This window comes from Typha angustifolia, chromosome 5 (genome assembly GCF_048772165.1).
Source record: "Typha angustifolia cultivar Huaian chromosome 5, ASM4877216v1, whole genome shotgun sequence".
NCBI lineage: Eukaryota > Viridiplantae > Streptophyta > Magnoliopsida > Poales > Typhaceae > Typha > Typha angustifolia.
The window spans coordinates 479820-494708 of record NC_133243.1 but is presented as its reverse complement, the minus strand read 5'-3'; the positions used below and the strand labels follow the sequence as shown (position 1 = coordinate 494708).

General features: G+C 36.0%; 1 protein-coding gene across 2 annotated transcripts; it reads left to right on the top strand.

Annotated features, from left to right (window-relative positions):
* Positions 1–2931: 2931 nt before the first annotated feature.
* On the top strand, positions 2932–14706 carry LOC140759879 (uncharacterized). Of its 2 annotated transcripts, none has more exons than XM_073096560.1 (9): positions 2932–3343; positions 7862–8062; positions 8156–8255; positions 8338–8417; positions 8506–8583; positions 9213–9304; positions 12699–12810; positions 12901–13026; positions 14394–14706. In XM_073096560.1, exons 1-9 carry the CDS (start codon positions 3050–3052, stop codon positions 14514–14516), a joined length of 1206 nt encoding a protein of 401 aa, XP_072952661.1. In that variant the 5' UTR covers positions 2932–3049; the 3' UTR covers positions 14517–14706. The 2 variants fall into 2 exon arrangements, with proteins under 2 accessions (XP_072952661.1, XP_072952660.1); XM_073096559.1 differs by having other exon boundaries at positions 8156–8258.
* The last annotated feature ends 183 nt before the right edge of the window (positions 14707–14889 follow it).

Below are 14889 nucleotides of genomic sequence, written 5' to 3'. Positions count from 1 at the left end.
TACAAAAGTCTCGGACAAAATATTAAACAAGATATAAAGAAAAACCTCCCTCGTAAGTAGATGCTTCTTTCCATTTTTGCATGCTAATTAGCGGTGGGATTAGCTTGACGAGAAGTATAAATAATTTTATAATTATTAGAATTGATAATTTTTTATGCCTTCAATAATTGAGGTGATAGACTAAAGTGGTGACTATTATTTAAAATATTGACCGAGATGATTGAGTCTAACAAGCCACACATTGGAGCATTCATGTTGATTAGTGTAAAGCAGCGCCTTCTTTATTACAGTAATTTCAACTACGATTGTTGTTTGTAAGGTGTGTATCTGCGAGCTGCAAAAATAGAGCTATGATTAGTCTGTTGGAGAATGAAACTAGCCCCACTAATTTCTGTTTCATTAATAAATGAACCATCAAAGTCTAATTTGACTCACCTATTAGGTGGAGGTTCCCATCTAACAGTAATGGTGGCAGAGTCGAATTTTATTTATTTTTAACATATAGCTGAGCAAGATATTTATTACATAGAGAAGGGTTTTTGAGCCAAACTTTTTTTTTTTACATTTTTCCTTTCATTAGAAAAAAGTAACGATATTTCCATACTTCCAGACTAGCCAAAATAAGACAGCACATCAGCTTTGAACCCATGCCTTGTCGGAGTCTAATAACCCATTACCCTCGCAGTCAAAAACCATTAGACCATATCTCCTAAAAATAAGATCTAAAGTAATGTTAGTAAAAAGGTCTAGCCTCTATAAGTTGTACTTATAGTGGGGCAGAGATAATTTCTTCTAGCAAATGCTAGAAGTGAAAATGTAATGGAATTAGATTAAGCACTAAACCTTGGAAAGTCCATGGCTTACTAGTGAAAGTATTAATAATATTTTCTTCAAATGAAAATTTAAAAGTAAAAAAAATTATATGATTATATCGATTACAAGAAGGATAATCATCGATTTCCATCTCATAGCCGCCTCCTTACTCAAGTATGAGAGCTATGGAGGACAATCTAAAAACTTACCGATGAGGCTGTAATACTACTCAACATTATTTTTCTTGATTTTCTTTATGTTTAGTTACTGTAGAGGATAATGAGCTTTATATCTTTTGGAGGATATTTTCATAATCTACATTAATAGCCTAAGGAGCAAAGCGTTGTCTTAAAAAGCTAATACCAAGATATCAGTGGAGGATGTTTTCCATCACGCTGCTCCTTGAAAAAGACATTAGTTTGATAAGAAATATGAATAACTTTATAATTGTTAGAATCAATAATTAAGTTTTTGATGCCTTCAATAGTTGAGGTAATAAACTAAAGTGGTGACAATCATTCAAAATGTTGACCAGAAGGATTGAATTTAAGTCGAGCCACACACTAGAGTATCCCTGTCGAATAATACAAAGCATCACCTCTTTCATTACAATAGCTTCAACTATGATTGTTGTTTATAAGGCCTGCATCTGTAAGCTACAAAAGGAGGCTATTATTAGTTTGGAAAATGAAACTAGCCCCATCGATCTCTGTTCGATTAACAAATGAACCATCAAAGTTCAATTTGATCCACCTAGTAGATGGAGGTTCCTATCTAACAGTAATGGTGGCAGAGCCAGGTTTCATTTTATTGACATACAACTAAGCATGATATTCATTAGATAGAGAAAAGGTTTTTGAAACAAACTTTTTTTTTTTAAATCTTCCCTTTTATTAAAGAAAGTAATAATATCCATTTTTCCAAACTGGCCAAAGTATGACAGCACAACAGCTTGAACCCAGGCCTTGTCGGAGTCTAACAGCCATTACTTTGCAGCCAAAAACCATTAGATCATATCTCCTAAAAAATAAGATCTAAAGTAATGTTAGTAAGGATGTCTTGCTGTTTATAAGTTGTACACACAATAGGTCAGAGATAATTTCTTCTAGCAAAGGCTAGAAGTAAAAGTAGCATGGAATTAGATCAAGCTCTAAACTATGGAAGGTCCATGGCCTGCTAGTGAGGATATTAATCATATCTTTTTCTAATAAAAATTTAAAAGTAAAAAAATCATGTTGTATATTGATTACATGAAGGATAACTATCGATTTCCATCTCCTAGCCGCCTCCTTACTCAAGTAGGAGAGCGGTGGAGGATTTTCTCTATGTTTAGTCACCGTAGATGACGATGAGCTTTGTATCTTTTAGAGGATATTTCCACGATCTACATTAACAGCCTGAGGAGCAAGGCGTTACCTTAGAGAGCTAAAACTAAGAGATCAATGTAGGATGTTTTCCATCACGCTGCTCCTTAAAACAATATTAACTTCTCTAGGTACCTCTACAATAGAGGTTTATCATTAACTACCTCCAAGAAAGGTGTTGCCACCTTGATAAGGGTTTGAGTAATAATAGTCTCTACCTTAGAAGCGGGGTAAGATGGTAACAACTTCCTCCTCAAAGTTATTGGTTGAACTAATTAGATTACTAATTATTTTTAAATATTTAAATAATATATAGATTTTTTAAAAATAATTCTAAAATCTAAAAAGAATATAATTATTATTAATTAAAAAAATATTTTATTGTTAGAAAGTGGAGTTTAATGAAATGTCTTATTTTAATTAATTGACTATCTTCTTTAAATTTTAAATAATAAGTGAGGAAGTCACTTCTTAATATTTATTTTTGACAATCAAATATTAAAAATAGAGAAGGTTTTATTTTTTATTTTTTATTTAAGGACCTGACCCGAAGCTTATTTATACATTGGGTTGGGCTCGGGCCCAAAGTAATTAAAAGAGCATTGGGTCGGATCGGACTCGGCCCAATCTAAACGAATCGGGCTTGACATTTGGATCGGCCGACCCGACCCGACCCGACCCGACCCGATATTTGCACCACGTACTGCATGCTCCAAAAGTCGTGCTTATTCTCCCCTCTCTCTCTCACGATCTCTCGCCTAAGACCCCTCCCTCCAATCCCATTCAGGATCTAATCCACAGTTCCAAAGTCCACTTTGGTCTCTCTCTCTACAATCCCGTCATCCACCCATACTTTCTACAGTTTTGCGGCTATGGAAGCGATCTCGAGTTCTCTCCTGCCTCCCAGGTTCGCCGAGATCGCTCCTTCTCGGCATTCCCCGATCTCTTCTGCCCTCCTCAAAGCTCCCAACTTTCTATGTGGGTTCTCAAGAACTCTCGAAAATTTCAACTTTTCGAGGCTCTCGACGTGCGAAACGAGCTCTCGGAGGTATTGGAGTAGGTTTGGAGCTCTTCCTGGTGACGACACCAGAAGCAGCGGTGGAGATGATGCGGTGCTGCGTAATGGGTCTGCTTCGGTTCCCGACTTTGATTTGCCTTTGCTTGAGGTATTCTTCTTGAAGGTTGAGAAATTTGATTATTTGGGTTGTTCTGGGTTAGCAATTTTGGTTGCGAATAAAAGATATTTTTTTTATAATTGTGAGAAGGTCTATGTTTAGATTCTTGATTCAAGAACTATATCCTGGAGAGGTGCTTATGTCGGTATCATGAGAAATCGGTATTCAATCTTGATTTGAACCATCTGTACTTTCTGTCTCTTGAATAGGTTTCCTGGATGGTGTCATAGAATTTCTTAAAGATAGATAAGGAAAATGTAGAACTTCCAACACTAACACATGACTCAAAATATCTAAGAATAGAAACGTAGTAGGATATTCTTGCTAAAGATGTTCTCCTGAATTTGGGAAAATTCCTAATGTTTTATAGTCAAGTCAAGCTTGTTATAGGCTCTGAAGAACATTGTCATTGCCGCATTGTTTTTGAAACTTCCAATTTAAGACAGCAGAGAATTTAAGAAAGTAGCATGTATATAAGTGTTTGAATTCCACAATGTTTGTTGCAAAGAAAGTAAGATGTTTAATGAAATTGATGCTGGCCAACTCTTTGACTTCTATTTTGTAGTCTAACTTCCATTACGTGGACTCTCCACTTAATTATCCAATGGGATGATTTGTGGCCTTAGATAGTGCATTTTCTTTACCCTACTATTTTCATTTTGGTGAATGAGGTGGTAGTATATTACTAACTTATCAACCTCCTGCTTTGCTCCGCTCCCTTTCAATTGCGCTGGATAAGTTTGCAAAAGTTCTTTATCTTCCATCCTCAGTTGTGGACTATTTTGATCTTAGGTAGATATGCAATTTTTTTGCAGGTTGTTAGTTATTTAGTTTCTTATTCCTTTTGTAGCATAGACTCCTTTCTCATTATCTGCTTTAAGAATAAGTTCGCTAACTAACTGCCATAATTACATCAGTCAGTAATCTAATGTCTGTCTTTGAAATGACCCGATCTCCGGAGGGTTGGTTGGATTGGGTTGTAGGAATGGAGTCTGCGCAGTTGGTGGAGAATATTCACCAAATATTCGTTTAAAACTAAAAATTACAAAATCTGAGGGGTTCATTCTGTAACCTCCCGATCTATGTTTTTGATATTCACTCCCTTCTTAGATTTGGACTATATCTAGGTCTAATATTAGCAAAGTCCCAATGGTGGTGTTGGAGGTCGGTGGAGATCATTTCAAGTTAGAGGGCTAAAGGTGGAGTTGTAGGTTAGTACTGGTGGTGAGGATGTGGTGGAAATGAATATAATAGATCTTGGGGCAAAGAGAAAGGTTTAGAACATTGTAAGGGGGTTGGTGAAGAGTAGTGAGGCCAGGCTAAGTGGTGGAGACGGCCAAGGGAGGGGCACAACGACTAGGATTGATGATGTGAGGGGAAGCTAGGTCGAAAGTGAGAGAAGTGAGGATAATTTCAATTTTCTCAAAACATGACTAATCCCGATTGCACTCCACAATATATATTGGAGGTTAACCGATTGACTTAATATATTGGAGGTTAACCGGTTGACCACCGCGAGGTTGCTGCCGATGTCCAACAACTCCTCTTGCATGATGGCAAACATGTTTCCCATGCCTCCTATGCTAGGTTGAGGCGTCGGTGCCAATGGAGGAATCGACCGTGGTGGTGAGGATTGAGCGGGTGACACCCTTGCCTCCATGACTTATATGGGATCCACGGCTTGGGAATTCTCTCCTTGGCTTCTTGCAACCATGGTATCTAGTCAAGGTCATTATGTCTGAGGAACAGTGGCTCTAATACCAATGATATGACCTAATCTGTGAAGGGTAGGTCGGATGGTGTTGTAGGAATGCATTCGGCGCAATCGGTGGAGAATATTCGTCTGAAATTAGAATATTATTAAACCAGATGGGTTTGTTTTGTAACCTGCTGATTTATGTTTTTGATATTCACACTCTTCCCAGATTAAGACTGTATCTCGATCTAATATTGGCGAAGTTCTGATGGTGGTGTTGGAGGCGGGCGATGATTTTGGGTTAGAGGGCTAAATGTGGAGTTGTAGGTCAGTAAATACTGGTGAGGATGTGGTGGAGATGAATATAAGTGATTTGGGATAGAGAGGAAGGTTTAGGACGTTATAGGGGTGGTGGTGGAGCACGGTGAAGCTAGGCTAAGCGGCGGAGACGGCGGTGGTGGCTTGCAAGTTGGTGGTGTTGGTGGAGATGGAGGATAGGGTGTGAGCACCTCCAGGGGGTGGCTAGATGTGGTAGGGTGACAAAGAAGAGGAGGGAGGAGGTGGTCGGTGCCCAAAGAGAAGGGGAGGGCTGACATACGAGATGGATTGTTGGCGGCCAAGGGAGGGGCACAACGACTGGTTGGTAATGTGAGAGAGACCTAACTCGAAGGTGGGAGAAGAGAGAAGAGAGACTAGGGAGGATAATTCCAATTTTCTCAAAATATGATTAATCCTAGTTGCACTCCACAATACATATTAAGCTAACCAGTTAAGCCAAACCACTTAATTAAACTAAGCAGAATCCCTATTCACAAGGTCAGAAAGAGCGAAGAGTTTATGAAATTTGTTACATTGCTATTAATTAACTTTGCGTGTATTCCTTCTAGAACTATAGTAGCCCTTCCACAATGGAGAAGTACCTACTCAACTGACACATAATTTACTTTGCTTGTGTTCACTTCTAGAATAAGCGTGGAATAGATATAACTATTCTAATTTTTAATATCATATTAAGAGAGTTAAAACTAGTATAAGCTATTCTAATGTTTAGTTCAATACTAGTATAAAGAGTATTAATTAGATTTGATTTGACATAAAATTGATCTTAAAGTATTAAAGAATAATAAAATTGTATTAGAAATTAGTGATGTTTTAAACCAAATGAGGAAAATACCCTTGGGTATATATTAAACTACTATTAGTAATTAATATTTCTTTGAAATAAAATTATTTTTTATTATAACTGTGGATTTACAATACTTAATATACCCTATATGAGAAAATAACCATAGACTACCGAGTAATATAGGGTTATAAGCCCGCTTTCTATGTAAAATTATTTTGTACTAGAGGATATTGAGAGGCACTACAAGTTAATGCAGGGTTATAAACTCGCACTCTATGTAAAGTAACCATACACTAGAGGATATAAAGAGACAATATAAGGTTATAAGCCCGCATGTAAAATAACTATACACTAAAGGATATAAAGAGGCATTGCCGGTTAATGCGGGGTATGAGTCTGCACTCTGTGTAAAATAACTATACATTAGAGGATATTAAGAGGCACTGCGAAGTAATACGGGGTTATAAGCCCGCACCCTATGTAAAATAATCATGCACTAGAGAATATAAAGAAGCACTGTGAGGTAATGCGGGATTAAGGGTTTGCACTCTATGTAAAATAGTTTTGTACTAGAGAAAATAAAGAAGAGAAGATGAGAGAGAAAACCTAAACTATAGCTTAGATGACCAGTATTTAAAAGAAGAGCTAGTAAAGAGAGAGGGAATATTAACTATAGTTGAGGTGATGTGTAATTAAGCATTGTCTAATTTAGGGGCAAAATAATAATTGTGAGTTATTAATTTTTTTAAAAAATTGTTTTAATTACTACATTAGAATAAGGAGGCTTATAAGCTTATTCCTATTCAACAAGTGAACGGAGGCTTTGAGTTTTTGACAATTATACATGTTCATTAAAAATGCTAAATGTTCATGTATGTTATATATTGATTTTGTACAAGCATGCATGTTTGCATACCTAAATTTCTCTATGAAATAAAAAGGAGTTGTATCCATTTTGCTTGAGTTGGTATTCTCATAAGAGAATTTCTATTTTTCTTTTCCTATTGGAGTTTAAACGGAATAGAGCATGCAAAATTTTCCTGCCCAATACCTTTTTCGTTGGCAATTTTACTTTTTTTTTGTGGTAATTGTAACTGTTTTTTCTTGTTATAAATGACTAAATAGGAATTTATAGATCTTTGCTATGTGGAAGTTGGTACTTATATGCTATGTGGAAGTTGGTGCTGTACTACTGTTATCAGATGTGGTTATATCTCTAAGTTCCACATCCTTTCTCTTGAGAATTTCTACTAGCTCTAAGTTTCATATTGAAAACCTATGTCATGCTGGATTGACATATGAATGGGGTGAATTAAATATTTTGAGGGAATATAGAGGAAGGCTACAATGAGAATTATAATTAAAATCTATTCCATTGAGTCTTAATTAATGGATCATCAAAAGGGGTATTTGGCAACTATTTTTAGTGAATCAATATCAGATGTGTGTAGCTTTTAGTGTTCTGACTGACTTCCTATAGTTGGAGAACTGATTGAGGTAAAAGAAAATTATGAAAACGAGAAAACTTATGTTAGTTTGGTCCTTTTATTGGTTTAATAATTATTTTCCTCCTTTTTGTACTTCTAAGTTCTAAGATTGCAATTTATGATTTACACATCCTTTCTTCAACCTTTTGTTGAACAACTGGGAATGAGGACTGATTAAGTATTGCTTCTCTTGTCGTAAGAGTGACTCGAGTAACAGTGAAAGCCATGAATTGGGTGTAACTGAAAAATCAGATGCAGTTATACCCGTCACCGGCGGAAGTGGTACAAGTGGATCTAGGGCTGGATTGTTCAGAACACCCATTTCAGGTGGTGTGCAGAGTGCAACCTCTGCTCATGATTTACCTCCACCAGCTTTGGCTGTCCGCAATCTGATGGAGCAGGTACTTGCTACCCAATACTCTGGTCTGATGCCTCAGAGTACATTTTTTTTTTCTTCAAAATATGCTACTTTGTTGTTCCTTTTCTTAAGCCAGGCACGGTTTGCTCACTTATGCACTGTCATGTCTCGAATGCACCATCGTCGAGCAGGGTACCCATTTGGTTCACTAGTTGACTTTGCACCTGATTCAATGGGTCGTAAGTTGCCTTGGACTTATGCTGCACCTATATATTGTTTCATTAGTCTAATTGTTTGATAAACAAACACTTTGAGCAGATCCAATTTTTTCACTGTCACCATTGGCTATCCACACAAGAAATCTATTGGCAGATCCAAGATGCACACTTGTTGTACAGGTGTGACTCTTTCTGATGTTAATGATTATGCTCCAAGGACCAAATTTTCCAGGATACCTTTTCAGCATAAAGATTTTGTTGTTCATAGATACCTGGATGGAGTGGATTATCAAATGCACGTGTTACAATATTTGGTGATATTGTCCCACTACCAGCTGAGCAACAGGTTCTTATCATACCATATCCTTTTTGACTTTGTCTTTTGCCACTTAGAACTCAGCGAGGGAGAGAGAGGAAGCCCTATTCTTAGATATTTCATTCAATATTCTGAGTATATCTAGCCATTTACATGTTTGTTAATACTAGTAATTTGATATTTGGACACTTCTACTCACCATTGATGAAAAATCCCTATAGTGCTAGTAGGCTTTGTCTAATGATTGTTCTTCAGGCATATAAGTGATAAGATAAATAACTCTTGACAATAAGGGTAAATAGATCTCCAAAAAGATCTCACGAACTAGCAGATTTCGTGAAAATTTGCGATCTTGTTTGAACACAAGCATTCTCATTAAAACGGCTTGATCGGAATATTAAGAACAGTCTTTGTAACTTCGGACGACTTCCAAACCGCGTTCAAACGCCCAAAAATGCTCTTTTGTAAATTCAAATGATTTCTAATGTGCTTTTGAATGGCAAAGTGGACAGATATTTTTTCATATTATTCCAACCATTATAACACTGTTTGAGCACTTTAATTTTCTTCATTAAACATCTCATAACTTGTGTATATATTAATACATAAAATTTAGACATATTACATAAATAAAATTCTGTTTTGAAACACAATTTCAGGAATGGGCTCGTCAGCAGTACATATCGAAACACCAACAATGGGCATCCCAGAAATGGGGAAACTTTTACTATTATAGGATGCAGAACATAAGGTTTGCTGCTTAGTCTTTTCTTCCATAGCATACTATTGTTTCAGTTCAACAATCTTACATTACTACTCTCCCACAAAGTGAGGGGCCATCTATATACTGATATTTGCAAATTTCATGTCATGATTGTAAAACAGATTCAGTAAAATGAGCATAAAAGATCTACTTAAACTTGACAACTTAGTTATTTGAGTTGATGAAACTTATGTTTACTTTTCTCATCATTTGGATGTTTCTTGTTGTGACACGAAACTTTGACAATCTGTCTCTATTTCTTTAATACACCACTTTTTGTTTTTGTATCTTTGGTCTAAACTTATAGGGAGGCAAGAAGATTAGGAAGAGAAAAAAGTTCCCTTGATGGTTAGGGGTATTAAAACAAATGAGAGTGTTGGTTCTTGCCTCAGCATATTTGTGTTAGAGAAGAGAACAGTGTTTTATTTGAGAACAAATAATTTCCTTTCTTTTGGACTGTCCATCTTATTGAGGAAACTTCAATCAGTTTTCAAAATTGTTAGTTAGATGGCGACTATTTCCAAATAGCCTAAAGTTCCTCTCTTATCAAAGTTGGCTATTGAGAATGTAACACAAATTCATAGTTGGTCGAGACAAGATCAATCATAGTTGGTTAAGACAAGATCAATCATAGTTGGTCGAGACAAGATAAATCATAGTTGGTTGAGACAAGATCAATGGCGATTTTCTTTATTTCTTAAGACTCTTTTACCTATATCAACCTTGTTCAACCTCTTGAGAGTTCTAAAGATAGGTCTTATACTACGTGTCATAAAAGCTTTTTCGACTATTTTACCTGTATTATCCATGGATCTCATATTTGGTTGATCTCGATCCTAAATGGAAACCAATTTGGTTATTGGTTTGAGATCGGCTAATATTGTTCGAAACTAGTTGAAATAGGTTTTTTTTTTTAAAGATTTAAGACAGATTTAAATAGATCCAACTTGCAAAACATTAGTAATTGATGTCTCTAGTTGCCTTCTTTTCAGGATTTCAGGTTTTATTTTTTATCTCTCACATAAACTCTCCTCCCACCCCTCATATTTCACCGAGCTCATCAGCGGCTGATTCGACGAGTCTTCTAGCTGCTTCACATTTCGGTGAACTTGGGTAAGTGCTTTTTTTCTTTTGTTTTCTTTTTTCCATCTCTCTTTTCTCTCTCTTTCTCACCCACTCTTTAACTCTCCTTTCTCACTATTGTAGAGAAAAAATGAAGAGAGATAAAGATCTCTCTTCATTTCACTTCTGCAATGATAATTTATGAGCATAGAAATTTGCTAACCCAGCTCGAAATTTATCATGATTTGGAATGAATACTTTTTTTAGTTTTTAAGCTTTATATGTGAGTAATTTTGTTTCCTTATTTTTCTATCAATTTTTTTAAAATATTTTAAAAGTCATATATTTTTATATAATATTTAGAATTTTATGTAATAAAAACTAGTCTGATCTGATTCGGGCAGTCGATAAGATCGTTCTTTCAGGCGCCAATCTCGATTCAAATCCTGAGTTTCAAAACCTTGGTATTATCAACCTTTGCTAACATCATATTAGTTGACATAAAGGTTCTAAAAGTTAAAACTAGGATTGGTCATTCGGAAAAACAATATGGATCGGCAATATTAACTATATCAACAGCATATCGATCGTTTTAGTATTAGAGTAATTTCTAATTACATAAAATTCTAAAAAAATGTTTAAATTCTAGGAAAATATTAAAAATTAGAAATAATAGAAAATTAGGATAATAAAATAACTCCATGTGAAGTCAATGGAATTTTTCATCTTTCTGAAAGAATTTGAAAATTAAAAATAGAAAATAATTTTTGTCTTTCTCTAGAGAGTTCAATTTCTCTAGTCTATTCTCCCTATTTCTACTTTGTGCCCCTTCTCTTTGTCAAGTATAGCCTGCACTCTCTCGGCTCTCCTCGCTTGGAAAACCAATATGGATCGACAATATTAATTGTATCAACAACATATTGGTCATTTTAGTTTTAGACTAATTTTTAATTACATAAAATTTTAAAAAATATTTAAAATTTAGAAAAATATTTAAAATTAATAATTAATAATAATAGAAAAGTAGGGCAATAAATTAGCTCCATGTGAAGTCAGTGGAATTTTCCATCTTTCTAAAAAGCAAGTCTGAAAATTGAAAATAGAAAATAATTTCCGTCTTTCTCTAGAGAGTTCAACTCTCTAGTCTATTCTCCTTATTTCTACTCTCTGCTCCTTTTCTTCGTCAAGTATAGCTAGCACTCTCTTGGCTCTCCTCTCTCACTATCTGTTTCTTCTCTTTCACTCTCTCCCTCTCTCTTCTCTTATTGCAGACTCTCTCTCTCTCTCCATGTTGCTGCTGCAGCAGGTAATAATTGAGAGACAGAGAGAGGGATAGAGAGAAAGAGAGCGAGGGAAAGAACGAGAAAGGGAGAGTGAAAGAGAGGGAGGGCATCTTGCTGGATGTTGAGGTCACCAGATCTACAGATTACTATGGTGGGAAAAACGAGTAGAAGATAGAGGTTAAAAGAAGGGGAAAGAGGAGATGTCGGTCCTAGTCGAATAAGTTCGGATCTGGTCTAAAATAAACCGAATCCAAACCATTAACCCAAAGGGTCATTTCAGCCAGTCCCACCAATCCGCATCTGATTTCACCCAATTTCAGCTGATCCTCAATTGTAACTAGTCTTTTGACTCAAATCAGCATTGCATCAGAAACCATTCCCGATCTAGATCGAGATCAGCCGAAATTAGGAACCTTGGTTGGGACAACTCTAAAGAAGATGGTTGCTAGAAATTTTTTTTTTTAATACTGATATCATATTAATCCTTGTCTGGAAATAACACCATTTTCCCAATAATCTGTAAAGCTTGTAGACAAGAACAATAGTCCTTAGACTTCAGATATTTAACTTCATCGCAGCTTTGGTCAAATAATCCCAGAAAATCTTCTTGCTCTAAGAAAAAGGATAAAGAAGTGTTGATGGCTATAGATCATGTGTTTGTAGGTTTTCAATTTATTTGTGTAATATTAATTGAAGAGAGTAAACGGATTTGAGAAAATTCTTGTGGGACAACTAAAGTAGAAGGTACTATGTTTTGATAATCATAAAAGTTCAACTGTATCTAGTGGTTTGTTGAAAATGTCGGTAGCTCTAGACTTCCAGCACAGGAAGAAGAGGGAGGTAGTAAAATCTAAAGGATTTAACCTGGAAACATTGCATCATCCACACTTCTCTATTATCTATTATCTGTTCTTGCCTTCTTTATCATATCCTTCTGTCATTTTGTCGTGACGATCTTTATACTTTCCACTGATACTTGTCTGAGTTGGAGGTTGCATATGTTGTCCTGATTATTAACTGAACGCATTGATTGCTAGTGACATATATTTCATTGGAGGGTTTGGAACTGTTGCATGGGTTGATGTAAAGGAATATGAAGCCCTTCAACCTGACAAGATTGCTGCTGATGGTGGTGAACAAAATCTCAAGGTAATCTACTGAATGCCCTATTTCCTGCCTCAATGTTTTAAGTGCCTGCTATTTCTGTGCTATCTGATGGATCTTTGTGCTTTCATATAGGAACTCAACACAATCTTCTCAAAGCCACTTAAAGAACTCTTATCTACAGAAGTGGAGATAGATGATGCAGCTCTCATATCAATAGATAGCAAGGGCACTGATATACGTGTGCGGCAGGGTGCACAGGTATAAGACGCATAATGCCATCTACTAACTTCTAGATTCTTTGTGCAATCCCTTCTATAATCTATATGTAATGGTGCCTTGGTACCTCTTTTAGGTGAAATGGACATTAGATAATAATTCGTGCTAGAGATGTGCAGAGTTACTAGATAGTAAGTGCGGGTTAAGTATATAGTAATTCTGAATTGTGGTATTGATGTGTGAAACTAAATCTAATTAAGCCAACCCTATACCAAACATTCCTCTAAGAAGATTTATGGAAGAAGAATGACACCGTGTGAGTGGGTATGAAGGTAGAAGAAGACATTGTGTGACTGCATAGGGATTAACATTTAGGACTCAGGGTGTAGGGAGCCAACCCTTATACCAAACATTCCACCAAGTGAGGACTTGAGCGCCACTAGGTATGAAGGAAGAAGAAGAGAACATGTGGGTGATATTAGGTTCTGTGAGGATGTGAATGCTTAGGCTATAAAGTTTAAGTACTTGAACAAAAGGGAAGAAAAAAGATTTCAGCTTCCTCTCTCGGGGAACTAGGTGAGAAGGATCATGCAACTCCACGGAAGGCTTCTATAATAAAGAGATAAGATAGTTGGAAGAGAAGAATAGAATAGATCCATCATTTATCCACAAGATCTGCTGTTGCAAGTGTCCCTACATCCCTCTTCTTGTAAAAATGAACTGCAAGACAGCCAGTCTATCTGTCCTGATGATTCCTCTCCGGATGCTTTCTCTCCCTCTCTATACCCTCTATCGAGAACTGTAGGACAATCATAATTACAGTCTATCACTCTTTCTTTTTGAATCAGCGACAGTGGAAAGGGAAGGACTTTTTTGGTCTGGAAAAATATGCATTTGGTTTTTCTTTGGCTTCAAAAGTCTAAGCTCTTGTCTAAAATGCATTCAATATTAATATACTGTTTTTTCTGCGAGGACCTTGAGAAATGGATGTTTTATTAGAACCCCCATAGATCTTTTCACCTTTGTTTTCAATTCCTTGTACCCACTAGTTTATTCTATATTCCTATTTAGTGTCATGGCTACCCTATAGATATGATGCATGTGTAAAGTATTGAATAACCGATCTTTCTCTAGGTCTACGAGTTTTGCCTTAACCTTCCGATTCTCGAGTTGATGGTGCCAAAAGCTTGCATATGATAACAAGAATTTGTGTGCTATTCTGTTTACTTGGCCCTCTCCTTTCACATGGCATATTGCTCCATTTCTGTGATATCTTATTTGATCATCGCAAATGTGGAAAGAAAAAGAATCGATAGGAAAATAGGATTTTGTGATTACTAATTTACATGCTCTCTGTAGTTTCTCTAATTAAACTATCCTTTCCCTGACTCGCAATGCTTGTTATGCAGTTCAACATCCAAAGGTTGTCATTTGAAGTGGATCACGGTGTCGAAACTCTGGAGGAAGCCAAGAAAGCACTTCAGGACATAATAAACAGGAGTTGCAGATCAAGATCACACGAGAGAAGCTGAATAAGCTTTTGGGTTATTCTGAAGTCCTATCATTCATATTTTCTCTTGATGCATCCCCGGTGGATCCATTTTTTTGTCCTAGCTTCATGCTTCTTCTTTTTTTCCATTTTTCTTGGCCAGTGCTTGAGATCATAAATATTGTAGAAGCTTTAGATATATTGTAAAAGCAAATAAGGGTTTGTTCAGGCTATTTTTTGAGTTTTTAACCAAACTACCATTGAACCAAATTTAATTTATCAAAATAGATCGCCCCACAAACTTATTATCAAAAGAGATTTAGGGCACCGTAGTCCTATTAAAAATGCTAAATTTTTAAGATTTTAAAGAAAATGCTCATCAGATAAGGGATTTAGCTTTTAAAAAAGAGAGATGC